We start from the raw sequence: 17645 nt of genomic DNA on the forward strand, positions 1-17645 counted from the left end.
ATAAAATAGAAAGCACGCAAATGAAATAGCACGTATTTGATGACACAGAAAAAGTGGGGCCATGGTGTCTCCTCCCCCGAGGTAAGGCAGGCATTTCTATTTGGTGTGTGGATGTCCTGCACCCCGGCCTAGGAGAGGTGGCCTTTCCAAGCTGGACCCCAGTCCTCCACGCTCACTTCTCACCCTCTTGGAAGCAGAGCTGCCTGGGGTGGGGCTGCGGGGTGCTTGTGGATGGGACGGCACAGGGATCCTAGCCCATCCAGAGAAGCAAAGCTCAAGTCTGTCGAGCTGCTTAGAAACACAGAGGCCTCCAGCTTGGTTCTCCATAAACTGAGTATGGAAACTGCCCTGGAAATGCTCTGGGAAGCTCTCGGGGGATTCCTTCCATTGTACCGCGGCCCGTGGGCTTGGCGGGCAGAGCTGTGTGGCCGCATGGGAGCACCTGGGCCTGCGAACCCAACAGCACGTACTTGAGTTCCTGCGCGATGGCCGCTATCTGCTCCACGCGGTCCTGGTGCGCCGCCAGGTCGCTCTCAAAGGCCTCGTGTTTCCGCAGCAGGGCCCGGACCTCGGTCAGAGAAGCCGACTCGTAGTCCTTCTGCAGCAAGATCTGTTCTTTGCCTGCAAGGGTTGCAGAAGGGAATACGAACACTCTGATGGCCCACATCAGCTTCCTGGCACCTGCAAAATTCTCAGTGATGCTTATGATTCCAAAGAACCAGGAGAAGGGGGTAAACACGGTGGTGCTGTTACCATCAGTTTCCGGGCTGTAACTGTGCTAACGTTGCCTGAGTCCCTCTGTGTTCTAAAAGCTCGTGTCCAGGGCGCCTGGGTGGCTCAGTCGGTTAAGCATCTGCCTTCGGCTCAAGTCATGATCCCAGGGTCCTGGGATCGAGCCCCGCATCGGGCTCCCCGCTCGGCAGGAAGCCTGCTTCTCCCTCTCCCACTCCCCCTGCTTGTGTTCCCTCTCTCTCTCTGACAAATAAATAAATAAAATCTTAAAAAAATAAAAATAAAAGCTCGTGTCGACACATAAAGGGGGGAAGCATGCTGAGTCCAGGTGAAATAACAGATCTGCATTCTGCATAATCCTGAGTAACAAGTATCTGATTTTCCAGTGTGTGATGCTCAGTTAATAATTATTAGTTCACAAGAATTACCTGGGATAGTTAGACAAGACACCTGTACTCTACCAGCCTGCCCTCAGTTGAACCTTGACCCCAAACCTTTTTGTTGGAAAGCTTTATTTTCCCTGTGGTTAAATACAGGCTGTGTTTTTTTCCTGACAATACTAGAAGTTTCTCTCTCTGAACCTCCACCTATTTCCCCACAAATATTTCTTAAATCAAGCAACTGCTGTGGTTGTAGATGGACTCACGTTTATTCCCTGGTTGATGACCTTTAAGACTTTAATTCTATAAAGCTTGAAATGGAAGACAAATGTTCACACGTTTAACAACGACGACACAGCACTTCCTATGCACCAGATATGGATTTAAAAACTTTATATTGTGAACTCATTAAATCTTCATCAAAAGCCTCTGTTGGAGGTATTATTGGTATTCCACTTTGAATGGAATTTTTTTTTTAATTTATTTATTTGAGACAGAGAGATAGAGAGAGAGAGAGTAGGAGCAGTGGGGAGAGGCAGAGGGAGAGGGAGAAGCAGACTCCCCGCTGAGCAGGGAGCCTGATGCGGGGCTCAATCCCAGGACCTGCAGATCATGACCTGAGCCGAAAACAGACACTTAATGACTGAGCCACCCAGGCGCCCCTGGTATTCCACTTTGAAGAGGACACTGAGGCACTGAGAGATTAGGAGCTCATCCAAAGCGCATAGCTAGAAGTGTCAGAGCTGGGACTCCAACCTGCCTGGCTCCAGGCCCATGCCTCTCACCCTCTTGCTGGGCAACATCAACGATCAGACACCAAAGCAAAAGGGAACCAAAGGATGAGGGGAACGTCTCTGACCTTTCTCAAAATAGATGATGTGATGGGGAGAATGTTATGTTCCTCTACCTCAGCAAAGAGCAGACAGCCAAAAAAAAAATTATATATATATATATATATGATCACAGTATCACGGCTATGGAAAGAGATATGGTTGCAAGGATTGAAAGTAGATGAATCTAAGTGAAATAAGGAAGCTCAGACTGTAGAAAATGGTCCCTTGCATTCCTCCTTCCAAGCAGATTTTCTCCATGGGAAATTCTGTTGCTTCACGGCATGTAATAAACATGCTAGCAGCAGAAGCTAGCTTCTGGGCCCAGGCTGTCTGACCGACAGGAAATAAACAGATCCTTGTGGATCGAATGGAACAAAAGTGGGGGAAGACAGAGGGAGGCCAAGACTTATGTAAGTAAGTGTGGGAAGAATGCATTTCGAGTGCCATTTTGTGAAAAAGTACATTATCTGCTCCGCTAGAAAAGAAGTCTCCCCACCCACCTCCTGAAGAAACCCAGGCCTGGGACAGCAGTGTGGAGAGGGGCGGGGACACCTGCCCACAGGGTCACTGACGGAGTGTGTAGAGGCCGCACACTGTGGCTCTGCCCACAGCTGGACCTGGATTTTCCGGGAACCCAACCCCAGGCTACTGCACTTGCCGTAAGCCCACGTCTCGTGCGTCGAAGCCTTCTGCCTGAACTTCTCCGCTAGGTGCTCCACGCGCTCCAGCCTCCGTATCTCGTTCAGCAGCCACTCCTCGTAGCCCTTCTCCGCCTGCTCTAGCCTCTGCCAGGCACCGGCAATGTCCTGGGGGCGTTCAAGGACAAGCAAAGACAGGTTTGTTAACCTGCGGGCCCCAGCTTTTCTACAAATCCCCTCTCTGCCACAAGTCTGACCGGTTTTCTTTTGTGTTTTCTTCTTCTTGCTTCCCCCTCATCCAGCCCCCAAATAACCACTCTGCTGTTTCGGCTTTCAAAGGTTTTACTTACCGCCTGGCCTTTTTTAAAACTAACATGGTTGTTCTCACCAGCCAATAAATGCCTGATACTTGTCCAGATGTGGACAAAGGCTTACAGGGCTTTAATTTTCTGGCTTGAAAAAGATGACGCCTCTAAGTGACTCAATTCAAATCAGACTGGGCTCAACCAGCCAGCCCGCCATCAACAACCATTTCCTGGACGCTAGCAAGAGAATTTTATAGAAGAATAAATGATACCTATAAGGTTCCCTGCCCCTGAGTAGCTTGCATGACTGCTGGGGGAGAAAGAAGAAATAAGTACAGTTGACCTTGAACAACACGGGGCTTAGGAGCGCCAACCTCCCACACAGATGAAAGTCAATATACAAACCCTGACTCCCCCAAAACTTAACTACTAACAGCCTACTATTGACCAGAGGCCTCACCGGTAATGTAGACAGTTGATTAACACATTTTGTACGTCATATGTGTTATATACTGTATTCTCACACTAAAGAAAATGTTATTAAGAAAATCAAAAGGAAAATACATCTACAGTACTGTCCTGTATTTATTGAAAAAAAACCCATGTGTAAGTGGACCCGTGCAGTTCAAATTCATGCTGTTTGAGGGTCAACTATGATTAAACAAGGTCACTGCAGAGAATGATCGGCTCTGAAGTAAAAACTAAACGGGGTCAGGTGATGCTGAGAGCCCACTGTGGGGGGTTCCTTCAGGTTGGTCACTTGGAGAAGACGCGTCTGAGGAGGTGGCATGTGAGCCGAGTACCTCAGTGACTGAAAAACCCAGTTACGTGAAGAGGTGGGAGTGAGCGCTGAGGCCTGAGGGGGGCTGGTCCCGTGTGTGGGGGGGCAGGTGAGGCCACGCGGGAGTGGGGGGTGCAGCAGCAAAGACCCATCCGCAGGGGGTGGAGGGGGTCAGATCACAAGGGATCCTCCAGGCAAGGTTCATGAATCTGGATCTTAGTCTAAATACTCTGGGAAGTCACGAGAGGGTTTTGAGAAGGGGAGACACACTCTGGTTTCCATTTTAAAAAGAGCCCAGCTGCACCTGGGTGGCTCAGTTGGTTAAGCGACTGCCTTCGGCTCAGGTCATGATCCCGGAATCCTGGGATCGAGTCCCGCATCGGGCTCCCGGCTCGGCGGGGAGCCTGCTTCTCCCTATGACCCTATCCCCTCTCATGCTGTTTCTCTCTCTCTCTCTCTCTCTCTCTCAAATAAATAAATAAATAAATCTTTAAAAAAAATAAAAAATAAATAAAAAATAAAAAGAGCCCAGCTGCTGCTGTGGAGATAGTGAATTTTAGGGGCCAGTGAGAGGGGCATTGCGGGGTGCAAGGAGAGAGAGAAAGAGAGAGAGAGAGAGAGAGGTGGCTCAGCAGATAGCGATGGCCATGCAGGTGGAGCGCAGAGCACAGATTCAAGATAGAATCTGGATGCCAAGCCAACGGGACTGCTGAAGAACTGCACACAAGAAGGTGACAGAAAGGAAGAAGCCAGGATGCCACCTGGGCTTGGGGCGTCCGTAACTTAGGGATGGTGATGCCACTTGCTAAGACAAGCATGAAACAGAGGGCCTCGGGGATAGGTCAGGTCTGAAATGCTCTGAGACATCCACACAGATACATGAACCTGGAACTGGGGGAAAAGTCCGAGCTGGAGATGCACAGCTGGGGAGGCACTGGCCTTCAAGAGGTGAGGAAAGCCACCAGCCCGGGGGAGATCCCCTGGGAGGTACGGGGCAGAGGGTCAGCACCGCGCCCGGGAGAGGTCCTCCCACGGACTGGGGTGGCGGTGGGGGGCGAAGCTCTGCGCCGTGTGTGGAAGGACCCCGTGGGGTGGGAAGGAAACGGTGAGGTCAAGAGTAGAAGGAGTTTCAAGGAGGCAGCGTGGATAACAGCGTGGTTAAAAGGGTCAAAGCGGCAGAGAATATGGAAATGAAAGTGACAGCAGAATGTCACCACGGGGGGCCTCTGAGCCCAACGTGAACAGTCTCCAGAGGGGACAAGCCAGGTGGCTGCAGGGTGAAGAGTAAAAGGAGTAAAGGAGCAGTGAGGGGCTAAGAAGGGTTGCCACCAGCGACTCCTGGAGGTTCTGCAAAAAGGGCAGCCGAGGGCCAGCACTGTGCTACAAGGAGCAGAGGAGGTGGCAAGGTTTGCGATTCTCGAGTCCCAGGTGCGGGTGCCAGTGACTCTGGAGAGCAAGGAAGCCAACCATGCGGGGAGGGAGACCCACGCAGCACGAGGCCCTGGAAACGTGACCGCGTCCTAAGCGCAGGTTAGAGAGGGCACGTGATGCAGGTGCCAGAAGATCCAGCGGGAAGACACGGCCAGGTCATGGGAGGGCAGGGGAGGCGGTAAAGGCCGCTCTGGGCGGGGCACCACCCCAGGAGCAACTGGGGCCAAGAACCGCACACTGGTGGGGAAAAAACATCCCAAATGACACGGTTACAGGGCCCACATCCTAACCATTCGCTGAAAGAACCTGTGGCCTTCTGGGCGGCCCGTCAGAGAGGAGACTTCGGAAACAAACCGGGTCCAGGGGCAGGCACTCACCGACACCATCTTGCCCTCGGAGGGCATGAAGGCGGGCCGGTTGCTGATCCGCAGCTTGGTCTGCAGCGTGTTGAAGTTGATCTCCAGCTGACACTTCTCCTGCACCTTGGGCGGCTTGTGCTTGCGCCGGTAGTCCCGGAAGTCCTCCAGCTTCTTCTGCATGGCCTGCATGGTCTTCTCGGGGGTCCGGTTCTCCAGCCAGGGGATCGTGCGGCGAATCCATTCCAACAGCTGCTCCCAAAACACACAAATACTGCTGGAGACGCCAGCAAACCCCAGCCCCCCACCCCCAGGTGAAAAACAGAAGCACCTGACAATTGGAATGCATTCCACCGAATGTTCCTAAAATGACAGAGTATGAATAGAATACTCTGGACTGAGGGGAGAGGATAAAAAGGCATCTTTATGCACATGCGCTGTGGCATGAATGAAAACTTCAGCGCCGCCCGCCCCTGACCCCACCCCATGGCCATTGGTGATCACCCCCACAGTCCCACATACAGGTCAAAAACTGAAAGTCAGCACGAGTCATGTTTCACAAGAATGTGACATTTACAGGAAACTCAGGGACTAGACATTAGCAGACAAATGCTGGATGGAGCTTTCAAATGAAAAACAAAAACCTGACATGGGATGGAAACTCAGAAAAGAACTGGGTTTAACTTAAAATGTAATTCTATTTCAAATAAGCTCAAATCTCATGAATCTATTGACCAGAAAGATACATTAAATCTGGGACTGACTCAATGCCAAGTTATATTTTAATTTATCATTTTGAGGAAATCCACATGATAGAAGTGAAAATGGTAGTGAATTCCTAAGAATGAAGTATATATGCCCCCTTCTCTCAAATTACGAGCAAGTTGAAAAGCCACTAATAATTGATACTCGTAATTACTTGGAAAATGACAGCAGGTAAGAATAAAAATTCGCTAAAATGGTGATACACCCACAGTCGAAGGGTATGAGGAAGATAAATGAAGGACCAGGGAAGAAAAGGAAGGACAGAACTACTGTCTGTCCTTTGGTCCTGGTCGTGCCTCTACCCTGAAGCTGGTCCCTGGGTTAAACAATGCTGCCAAATCGAATTTTCCCATAGCAGCAATATGAAAACATAAACTCAATATCATCAGATCGGATTACTATTAACCACTCCTTTGGAAGACTTATTCCAAGTATCCTGACACTTTTCCCAGGACAGACCAAATATCAGGTAAATCAAGTCAGAGCAAAAATCATTTGGTCACAGACATGTGTCACTGTAACTGAGTTCAACCCAGAGAGGGTGGGGTGTGCCGCTCACTCAGCCCATCCCTTGACTGGGGGAAGCAACATGGCAGCAGTGACGAGACTGCTTTGTTGCTATTTATGCTCTAATCAGAACAGAAAGAAGAGCAACATGGAAAGTGCTATTCTAACCAAGAATCTGGCTGAAGAGCTGCAGAAGGCATCATGGACATTCATGCTCAAACACCTTGGATGGGGGGCTCTGTCCTCCCCACATTTCCCTCTAGATATTCATAGACACGCACACAAGGCCGAGCCGTGTCTCACAACGGGCTGGGCCAGTTCCTGGGACGCTCAGTCGCTGCGTGGAGCAGGGCTTCTGAGTAACGGAGGGACACTAGGTGAGTTGAGTAACCAATGAAGCAGGAAAAAAAAATTAGTAATGCGGTGTCCCCTGGGGGGTGTCCGACCCTGGCAGTGCAGAGCTGAGCATGGAGTCACATACCACGTGTCTGCAAACATGCAAACTACCTCTATGCTTTGGGACAGCTGGGAAGCCCATTGTGATGACTTTTGTGCCAATCAGTATGTTGCTACAAGATGAGCAACCCCTGAGATCAAGTGCATTTTCCCGCTTTGATTCTGTCCGAGATGAAAAATGCAAAGAAAGAAAACACTGACAGCCGGTGTGTCCCCCTCCATGCCTCTCCCTCTGGGTGGGAAGGGACAGGACTGCCGGGCACCCGCTTCCTTTACCTCACTTGCTAGCCTCTCATATTCTTCCATCAGCCTCTCATTCTCTTGATTCACAGCAAGAACCTTACATATCCTGTTAGCCGCTGTCTCGGCCTGTAAAACACAATAGGTAAACAGAACAGCTCCATCGACAGGGATGCGCATGCACAAAACAGAACGTGGTGGGGCAGGAGAGGAAATGAGGAGATGGCGTGCTGATTCAAGGTTGGGGTGGAGGAAGACTGAGGGTATGGCTGTTGAACACCATGAGTCATTTCACACCTTGTTTTACACAGACTTACACGGCAAGCTGAATGTACTGTGGGGAATAATGGGGAGATACCATTAGTCTAAAATGCAAGCTTCGTAAAACATTAAGCAAGTTAGTGACAGAAATATATGGGTCAAGGAAGCCGAAATCCCCCGTCCGTCCACCTGAGCATTCTACTGACCTCGTGACTATGGGGCCAGAACTCTCTAGATAGCATTAGCCTTTGGAAATCAAAGCAAAAAACTAATCGGGTCCTGAATCTATCTTGTCATTGCACCGAGTTCGCTGAAGCCCTCTTGTCCTGAAATGAATACACCAGAACTTGCTAGATGGGATCCTTCCCCAGAGCTAAACCTGCTTTAAGATTTGTGTGACCTCCATGAGACGTCATCGAGGTATACAGAATTCTCGGTTATCATCTTGTGGAGGGGAACTTGGGCCAGGGGGGGCAAAGTGCCCTGAACCACGACCATGTGATGAATTAAGAAGAGCAAGCTGCCCCTCCTGGCCTCCAGCCCGTCCCAAAGCCTTGCCTCCAAAGCCCCATTTGCAGTTAGCATCATTTGCTGGTGACGGTCGTTGAGAAATCACAGAAATGACACATACTGTGTCCCCCTGCCCCAGTCTATCCGTTTTCTCCAAGTAGATTATGTGAAGGGGCGAGAGACAGGTGAATAAGGAGAAAGCTGAGGGACGTTCTCCCACAATGTGTGTCTTAAGAAATGTGAATTTTTCTGAGGTTTTCACATCGTTATCCTTTCACTATTTCAATTCAATTAAGATTAGTCTTGAAAGGTGTTAGAACAAATCACTGAACAGTGAAGGCAGTTTCTAGGCGGAAAGAACAAGGGGCACCGGGAAGGCGCTCATCTGTCTTTGTCAAATCTCCCCATCGCTGTTCAGTGACCGTGGCGCCATTTTCAAGGCACTTTTTTTTTCCTAAAGCACCAGCGTTTCCCACAATTAACTAACGAAATCAAAGCAACATCTTAGAAGGTAGGAAAGATTTAAAAACAAAAACAACACTTCAGGAACTGTCTGAAGTTAAAGCTGTTAAAAAACACGAAGGATTCACAGTTTGGAACTTGGCGTATTAGGTCATCACAACACACTTAAGATTCCAAGGTAAGATGTGAAGCGCACGAACACACACCCACGTACGCGCACGCACACACACGCACACACAACTAAAACTGGTGCAGAAGAACTGCACGGCAGCCCCGATCGACACGTGCTGAATACCTGCTCCGCGCCCGCAAACGCATGGTAGAAGCAGGAAACGTAAGTCATGATAGCTCTTTCATCGGGTTTGGGAGTGTTCACAATGTCTGAAGGGAGGGAAAAAAATAACACAGAAAACAAACACACATACAGATGAAGAGTAGAAACCAGGGTGAACGGAGGGAAGAACAAATTGGTTTACACCGATCCATTTTCTGTGTGTGTCTGGGGCCCACAATCCTAAAGCTCAGGAAGGCTCTCCACAGCATGGACACGGTTTGTGAACAGAAGGGCTTGAATGACTTGAACCAGCATGTTTTTGTTGTTGTTGTTTTTTGTTTTGTTTTTGTTTTTTAATAATCAAGCTGAGGGCTTTCCGCCTCCCCCGCCCCGTGATGAGCTTCTACAAGTGCAGTCAAGGCATGAATACAGGGACCATGTGCTACGTAGCAGGGCTTATTATCACTTCCTAGTGACTCGTGAGGCCACGTCCGCTCATCTGTTGACCATATCAGGTCCTCTGTCACGGCTGCTCTGAGTGACACGTCTCGCCTTGGGAGTGACATGCTGGGAACACTGGCAGCGCCCCAGGGCCCCCTCTCTCCTGCCCCTTCCCCATCCCACCTTCCTGTAGGCTTTCTGGCTCCTGGGTGGGGCGGTGGGGGGGGGGGGGGAAGACTCACTGGAGAGGACGTGGCTTTTAACCTCTTCTGTGCCTACTTACCTTGCCATTTACAGAAATCACCAAGGGTAACAAAACCTCTAAAGAGAAAGACAGACACGGCTTGTACTTATTGTGATTCTTGCTACCGTTTGTATTAGCTGCCGAAACCACCAACGGGAAGAGAAAACAGGACCGTGTGAACACACAACCTTTCTCCTTCCACCTTGGCGACACCACTGTTTGCTGAATTGCTTTTTAACTTTAAACTCGGTTCAGTCACTGGATAAAATGCAGTTAAAAAGAGACCGTGTAATTCCCTAAAGGGTGAAGCCTAGTCATCGGGTTTTCAGAGGGTACGCCTAGAAAGGATGTGGGGTTGTGTCACAGCATGGAATCTTCTGGAAAACAAACATGAACAGCATACTACTGCATGGACAGAAAGTAAGTTTCAAAGAAAACTAGACTAAAAAAGACAAATGACTGTCTCCTCAGAACCAGACAGGTCTCCTTACTCAGAGGAGAGGGGAAAAGAGAAAAACAACTGGGAAAAAAAAAATTAAGACACAGAAGGTGAAGGGTGAGTGGTGATTCATGTTTTACATCCTCACCTTCTGTGCACCAGCAAAAGCATGATAGTAACAGGAAACATAAGTCATTATGGCTCTCTCATCGGGTCTGGCAGTGTATACTAAATCTGTGTGGAGAAAAGAAGGTTAACTGCTCGGATGTTCTAGCACCCGCAGGCTTCGGCCAAGTGCTGCCTCGGAGAAGTCAAAGCAATGAATCTCCCCACCGCACCCCTCCCACACTTATGCGGTTAAAACGTTGGCTCCAGTCAAAGAAGTCGGACCTACAAAGTCATTGCTCTCTGTGTACTTTTGAGAATTGCCAAAGAGAAGGACACAGCTAATGCAGAAGGGCCCTAAATGGGCAAGGAGGTCACATCCATGGCCAGAATCAGAGTTCTGGAAGCCCACAGGATGCACGTGACAGAACATTCCCTGAGACTTTCTCCCGCTGCAGACACAGAGGGAGTCAACTAAGATCCCTTCTGCGAGTCCACAAAGAACCTACACACCCAGGAACCCAAGCCTGGTGCTCACCTTAAGGAAAGGTTTGTGGAGGAAAATAGAGAAACAACTTCCAGAACCTTTTAAAAAGCACAGCAGATGGTTAAGAGGAGGACAAGTTTCTCCAGTGTTTACTACGGGTAACAGTTCATGGGAGAGTGGCCCAAGGAGCTACTTGAGAATCCCCACTGAGGGTCCAGGCCCCCACACAATGACAGGAATTGAGGTCAACAGCAAGGCTGTGCCGGAGGGACAAGCATTGTGACAGGAGGCAGCCAGCTCAGGACGTGGCCGAACCAAGGACATGCTAACACAACGCTGTGGGAGTGATAAGTCCAAGGGCAGGTGTAGCAAGGATACAGAGAGTCACAGGCAGGGAGACCTGCTGGGTAGTCCTGTTGCAGTGAGCCCCACACCCAAGTCAGTCAAGTTCATGATGGACAGAAGATTCCCGTGAGAAATTACACAGAAAATACTATAGTATGTAAGCATTTTTCTGAACCATTTAAAAGGAAATGTGTCACAAGGGAGGAGGAAATGAAGGGAGTACCAGCGTATCTCATTGGCCTGGAAGGATTCACAGGATGGACACATGCCCAGAGCAGGACTCAGGGGCTAAGGAAAAATCTACCGACTAAGAAGTGTGTCAGCAGGCCAGAAGAATATGATGGTGACCCTGAAGTCACCCTCGATTGCAGTGTATTAGGGAGGCATTAATTTACTAAATGTTGTCTGTTTTCTTCTCTCTTTAGTATCCTAGCTATTAATTCGAGTGGGTACACTCTGGGTAGTTATTTACTCTATGGAAAGGTCAAAGGAGATGCCACACAAATGTAAACTTAGCTTAGAGAGGACAGACAGACAAAAAAGGAAAAGGAACTATTTATTCTATGTTGCTACTTCATTATTTTACTGACTCTCTCCCTCTCAAGAGTTTTTGAAAACCATCAACAGATTCGGAGGAGCGTATTCAAGTGTTAATGCCCAATAATACAGGTGTTTGTTAAAATGGTTAAATTAATGAATGGGTAAAATTAGAATCCTACTTTGAAGGTCACTGTTATAAGTTGCACTGTGTCCCTCAAAAAGATATGCTGAAGTCCTAGGTCTCACCCCTGGTAGCTGTGAATGTGACCTCATTTGCAAGTAGGCCTTCGTAGGTAGAATCAAGTTAAGATGCGGTCCTGCTGGGGTAGGGAAGATCCTTAATCTAACATGACTGATGTCCTTATAAGAAAGAGGGAATGAGAAGTAGAGACAGAGAGGAAAGAGTAATGCTACCAGAAGCCAAGGAATGCATGGGGCTTTCTGAAGCTGGAAGAGACAAGGAAGGAACCTCCTCTAGAGGCTTTGGAGGAAGCATGGCCCTGTCAACAGCTTCGTTTCAGACTTACAGCCTACAGAATCATAAGAGAATAAATTCCGTTGCTTCAAGCCACCTAGTTTATGATAATTTATAATACAATCACCAACAATAAGGAGGAACAGAAGATTGACAATTGACTATAATCAAGTTCTTTGCTTTTCCCCAATAATGCCAATTAGGGGAAGAAATGGGCCATGACGGAATAATAGTATTAACAACAAACACACAGCAACGTAAGTTCCTTGAGGGCAGGACCCTACCTTATACATCTCATTCTCTCCCGAAGTACCTAGCAGAAGGTCTTGCTCATGGTAGGCACTCAATCTATGTCTGTTGAGTGGTAAGTGAATCATGAACAAGTGAAATGAATGGATGGTCTCCACATATCTGTGCTTTCTATGGTGTGCGAATTTATCACATATACAGGGCACAAAAGTTATTTAAAACTAGTCCCCAGCATGAGTGATGCTCAGCTGCAAAATACTTAGACGTTCTTTCAGAGCTAACTAAACTAAATTTAATTTAGACCCAAAATGAAACGTGGAAGTTTGAGAGGTACATGGACGCCTAAATGTTCCATATTCTCTATTCCGATTCTCTAACTTCTGGTTGGAAGGAAGGATGTTTTTCCTTGTGGAGTCCTGAGCACTTCACAAGAAGATTTATTTGCTAAGCCTGTCTCCATGTGGTAAGAAAAATAACAGCGTGTTGTTACAAAAATAAAAATAGTAAGTTTTTCTTTGCAGATCACAAACTAAAGCATTCTGTTTCTTTGCCAAAGCTGAACCTTTTACCAAATTCTTTCACTATAGTTTTGCTGGTGTGGTTTTGAGCAGGATTTTTAAAAAGAATTCATGAACGAGCTGCAAATGAAATGCTCTTCACACTCCTGCAGCCAATGACAGAAACTTCTTCAGATTCCTAAGTACATCAGATATAACTTTGCCACAAAGTTTTATAAATCCCCACTGCACGGCCACTGCATGACTAGGCCACAGACTTTATGTAGGTCAGTAAACATAATTTTCCTCTCACCTTCAGCATCCAGCATTTTGGGAATATCCAGGTGCTTCTCTGCAATTTCCATGGCCAGGTTAATATTTCCTATTGGGTCATCCTGCATGAAAAACAGCAGAGCAAGTGTTTGAATATATCTTTTGAACAGGAATTATGAGTAATGTGTTTTACACTCCTCACTTTTAGAAGGAGACCTCTCCAAGCACATAACCACCACAGTGTAAGTAATCTTCCTTCTTATCTTTTTCCAGTCACTTCAAACATTTAGAGAAACACCAAAAATGATACGAACCCCACACAATGCATGCACACTCCAAATCACAAAATGTGAGCCCAAGGTTTAAGAGGACAACTGTTTTGCAGACAGGAGAAAAGCTGTCAGATCTTTTCTCATGGGCTGGAAAGAACACTCCGAATACTCCGAGCTGATTTTCAACTCTATTGATAACAACCTTTAAATGATTCCAGAAGAAATCATGAAACAGACATTTTCCAGATCTGGAAGGTGATCACAGAGAATACTTAGTACAATGCTTTTGTTTTAAATATAAATATAAGCTGAGGGGTAAAGAGAAGGAAATATGCTAGTTGGTGAAACTTCTGGATCCCCAAAGAAGGTCACAAGATGCAAAAATTATGCTTCTAGGATGCCAAAGACTGAAATTGTTAATGAAAACTGTGAGAAAATTTTTGTTCTTAAGATTATGTTTATCTTCACTGTGAAATTGGTTAAATATATATATTTACATATATATTATATAATATAACAAAATAGATTTAACCAGAGGTGTATAACTGAAACACCGAAAAATTTAAAGACTTGTTTTGATCCACTTAAGACATCATTACAAACCTGAAATGGGATGGGGGTAGTTAAGATAGAAAATCAAACTGAAAACTAGTGTTAGTTCAGGGATGGCTTTAATGAATTTTAACATCAAAGCCACTTAAACATTGTAGAAACTGCAATGCTTTACAATGAGTACATTTGAATAGGCTGAAATAATTTTTTTTTTAAAGATTTTATTTATTTATTTGACAGAGACAGTCACAGTGAGAGAGGGAACACAAGCAGGGGGAGTGGGAGAGGGAGAAGCAGGCTTCCCGCTGAGCAGGGAGACCGATGCAGGGCTTGATCCCAGGGCCCCAGGATCATGACCTGAGCCGAAGGCAGACGCCCAACAACTGAGCCACCCAGGCGCCCCTAGGCTGAAGTAATTTTAAAGGGCAGACTTTAAAAACACACTCACGAGGCTCAATGAAGAAACCCAAGTAAGTTTCCTGGCCTCACAGAGTATACATTTCAGGCAAAACATTTTTTTCAAGTAAATGTTTTAACAAAGCATATAATCATATCATTAAAATAAGCCATATTATAACGTAAGTCTTACCTGTGTATTTTATACATATGTTTATAAAGCCAAATTGCCAAGTTTCTTTTTGTTTTAAATATATAAGAAAAATTTCAGCGTTAAAAATAGATTGATTCTGAGACTCTGTGAACACTATCTCATTTATACCATAACTGAGAGAGAGAAAATATGACAGTGAAATATTTTCTTGCCTCAGCTACTGGCCATGTGACGTTGGGCAGATTGCTGAATTCTATACTTCCTTCATCTGTGAAACTGGGATAAATACAGTACCTACTTCATCAGTGCATTATATTTCACTGTGCACTGTGAAGACTGAATGAATGTGCATGTATATGTAACATACACATAATAATATGTATGTGTAGGGCGCCTGGGTGGCTCAGTTGGTTAAGCGACTGCCTTCAGCTCAGGTCATGATCCTGGAGTCCCGGGATCGAGTCCCGCATCGGGCTCCCTGCTCAGCGGGGAGTCTGCTTCTCCCTCTGACCCTCCCCCATCTCGTGCTCTCTCACTCTCTCCCTCTCTCAAATAAATAAATAAAATCTTTAAAAAATAAATGTATGTGTAACATACATATTAGAACATGTACTAGGGCGCCTGGGTGGCTCAGTCGGTTAGGCGACTGCCTTCGGCTCAGGTCATGATCCTGGAGTCCCGGGATCGAGTCCCACATCGGGCTCCCTGCTCGGCAGGGAGTCTGCTTCTCCCTCTGACCCTCTTCCCTCTCATGTGCTCTCTCTCATGCTCTCTGTCTCAAATAAATAAATAAAATCTTTAAAAAAAAAAAAAAAAAGAACATGTACTAATAGACATATATAAATATGTGTGATATGTGTCACATACTTATGAATATATATGTACATATATAAAAAACACGTGTATTTACTTATAAAAGTCTAATCTAGAACTATGTAAGTATTAACTGCTACTGCTCATTACTATCATTTTTCGCTCATCTTCGATAGCCAATGGTCTGTTGACCATTTCTAAAAAAAACCTGACCATTCTAACCTGCTAATGAAACTGCTTCGATCTAGAACAATCCCTTCATTTTGCAAATGAGACAGAGATGCACTGAAAAAATATACACTGTCTCCATGTTTGAAACATCAAAATAACTCCAGAATAAGAGAATATGGGCTTTGAAAAGTTGAGGACCTTGGGCAACCTTCTGTTATGGAACTGTAGGATTCATCTTTCCCTACAAGTCACTTCTCCATGAGCTCCCCTGCAGTCATCGGAGACGGGCCAGCAGAGAGGCAATGAGCAGGTGACAACTAAAAAGGGGGCAAAAGTGACCTCTTCCAATGACCATGCAGAGCACACAGGGGAGGGTGGCATGCGGGGACAGATTCCACACAACACGGCAACTCCAGTGAGCAGACAACTGAGCACACCAGCAACTAGAAGGATCTGTGCCCTAACCACCACCTGTGGCAATGTTTTCGGGGCAGGCAATGCCTTTAGTCCTAAATCTTTACAGCACAGATGTCTGCCACAAGGCTGAGAAGGGGCATGGACTTCTTTTCTCTGTCACAGATTACATTTTTAAACTACTTTTCTAAAGAAAGAGTTCTGAGACTATTTGAAACTTAAGTGCATTAAAGCTTAAGCTTAAAAGGAGAGAACAAAAATGTCGTCAGTTGAATTTTCTAAAGAGAGCAAAACCAAAATTAATAACAAAAACCCTTTTCTTTTTAAAAAAAGTTTTTTTAAAAAAGATTTTATTTTGAAGTAATCTCTCCACCCAATGTGGGGCTCGAACTCACAACCCTGAGATCAAGAGTCGCACACTCTTCCGACTGAGCCAGTCAAGCGCTCTCAAACACTCTTTTCTAAAGCTACAACGAATATCTTCTCTCGATCGCAAGATAATGATAAAATGTCCCTCATGTGAGAAGTAAGTTAATCAGTTCTGAGTAAAAATGCCTGCAACTAAATCCTTCAGAAAAGGTAAAAGGAATTTAAAAAGAAGGCTTAGAGTATTTGAACCTTTCTTCCCCCCCCCCCCAAAAAAACCCATATATGCTTCCTTTCTCATATTTACAATCTGGGAAAGTAAAATCAATAAAAACCTTCAGAGTAAATCAAGCCAAACCGACAAATGTGTCTTCATTTAAAGGGCCAAAAGGGTGGCTTGGCTTTGGGTCTTGTCCCACCCGATTTAATATTAGTGATTAATTAATTATGAATCAAAGTATTTTCCTGGCTGTCTTTCCCATCTGCATTGCGTGCAAGGCTAGCTGGGAGCCTCGGCTGGTGGCAGCCTGCGTGTTTGTGTGAGTTCAGTGCTGATGTGCTCACTTTCAGGACGACATGCTGAGGGGCAGAGCGGACACAGCATGCCAGGCCCCCAGAATGACCTTGTTAAGCTTTGAGTAGTCAATGAGGTCAGGCCGGTGTCTGTGGATGAGCGCACAGAGTCCGAGGCCATCCTTCCAGCTGCGCATGGTCGAGAAGAACAGGAACACCCGTTAATGGAGAGAAAGCAAGGCAAGGATCTGCCCTTGGTCAGACGTAGGCCTGCAATTTGGGACGCATGGCCCCTCATGTCCTTCTGTCTGACTTAATGCGCCAAAGGCCCCATGTCCCTGCCCGTCTAGCTGACCCAGTGACCTTGCGGTCCCTTCCTTGAACACCAGCCTTCTTCCTGGGGTCTTCCTGGGGTCCCCTGGGCTTCTCTTCCTCTACAGCTTCAGGCCCATCCTTGCCTGGGACTCCTCCCCGTCTCCTGGCCCGGTCTGGTTCTGGGCCTCGAGAACCAGCAACGGCCCTCTGCTCCACCTCTGCCCTCCTCCCTGGTCAATGCCCTCTGGTCCCGACACCCCCCTCCCTCTCTCCTCCCAGTCTCCGAGGTGGACGCTCCTGCAGGGCCTGCCCAATAACCATACACAAGGATGTCTATCCTGAAATGTCCAGGACTCACTTCTCCCCAAGTTCCTTAGTACACTTAAAAAGTCACTATCAGCTCCCAGGGACTCCTCTGTCTTCCTTCATAATGTTCTTTACATGTTTTCAAAAAGGCAAAGACATGTCAGCACCCGAGGGACTCAGCAAGGAGGACCTTCCTTCCTGGTCTGTTTCCCCGGAGACGCTCGCGCTAACTGTTCTCTAGACAACTCCGGGTGACCAGGGGTTCACCGAGGGCTGTGAGTGGGAGTTCTGCTCCCCAAAGGGTCAGGGGAAGAAAGAAACCCCAGGGGCTACACAGCTGAAGTGCT

At 46.8% G+C, this 17645-nt stretch overlaps 1 protein-coding gene across 1 annotated transcript in view; it reads right to left on the reverse strand.

The window, feature by feature from the left end:
• Positions 1-17645, reverse strand: part of ACTN2 (actinin alpha 2) — a 65317-nt gene that overhangs the window by 15075 nt on the left and 32597 nt on the right. The window contains exons 6-12 of the mRNA XM_045877775.3: positions 16788-16866; positions 13067-13148; positions 8953-9038; positions 7461-7553; positions 5478-5708; positions 2604-2751; positions 471-621 (exon numbers count right to left, since the gene is read on the reverse strand). Of these exons, the coding sequence (XP_045733731.1) occupies positions 471-621; positions 2604-2751; positions 5478-5708; positions 7461-7553; positions 8953-9038; positions 13067-13148; positions 16788-16866 (870 nt within the window). The remainder of the gene's footprint in view (positions 1-470; positions 622-2603; positions 2752-5477; positions 5709-7460; positions 7554-8952; positions 9039-13066; positions 13149-16787; positions 16867-17645) is intronic.

Source organism: Mirounga angustirostris, unplaced genomic scaffold (genome assembly GCF_029215605.1).
Source record: "Mirounga angustirostris isolate CCGP_5_RB_7025 unplaced genomic scaffold, mMirAng1.0.hap1 SCAF_6, whole genome shotgun sequence".
In the NCBI taxonomy this organism is placed as follows: domain Eukaryota; kingdom Metazoa; phylum Chordata; class Mammalia; order Carnivora; family Phocidae; genus Mirounga; species Mirounga angustirostris.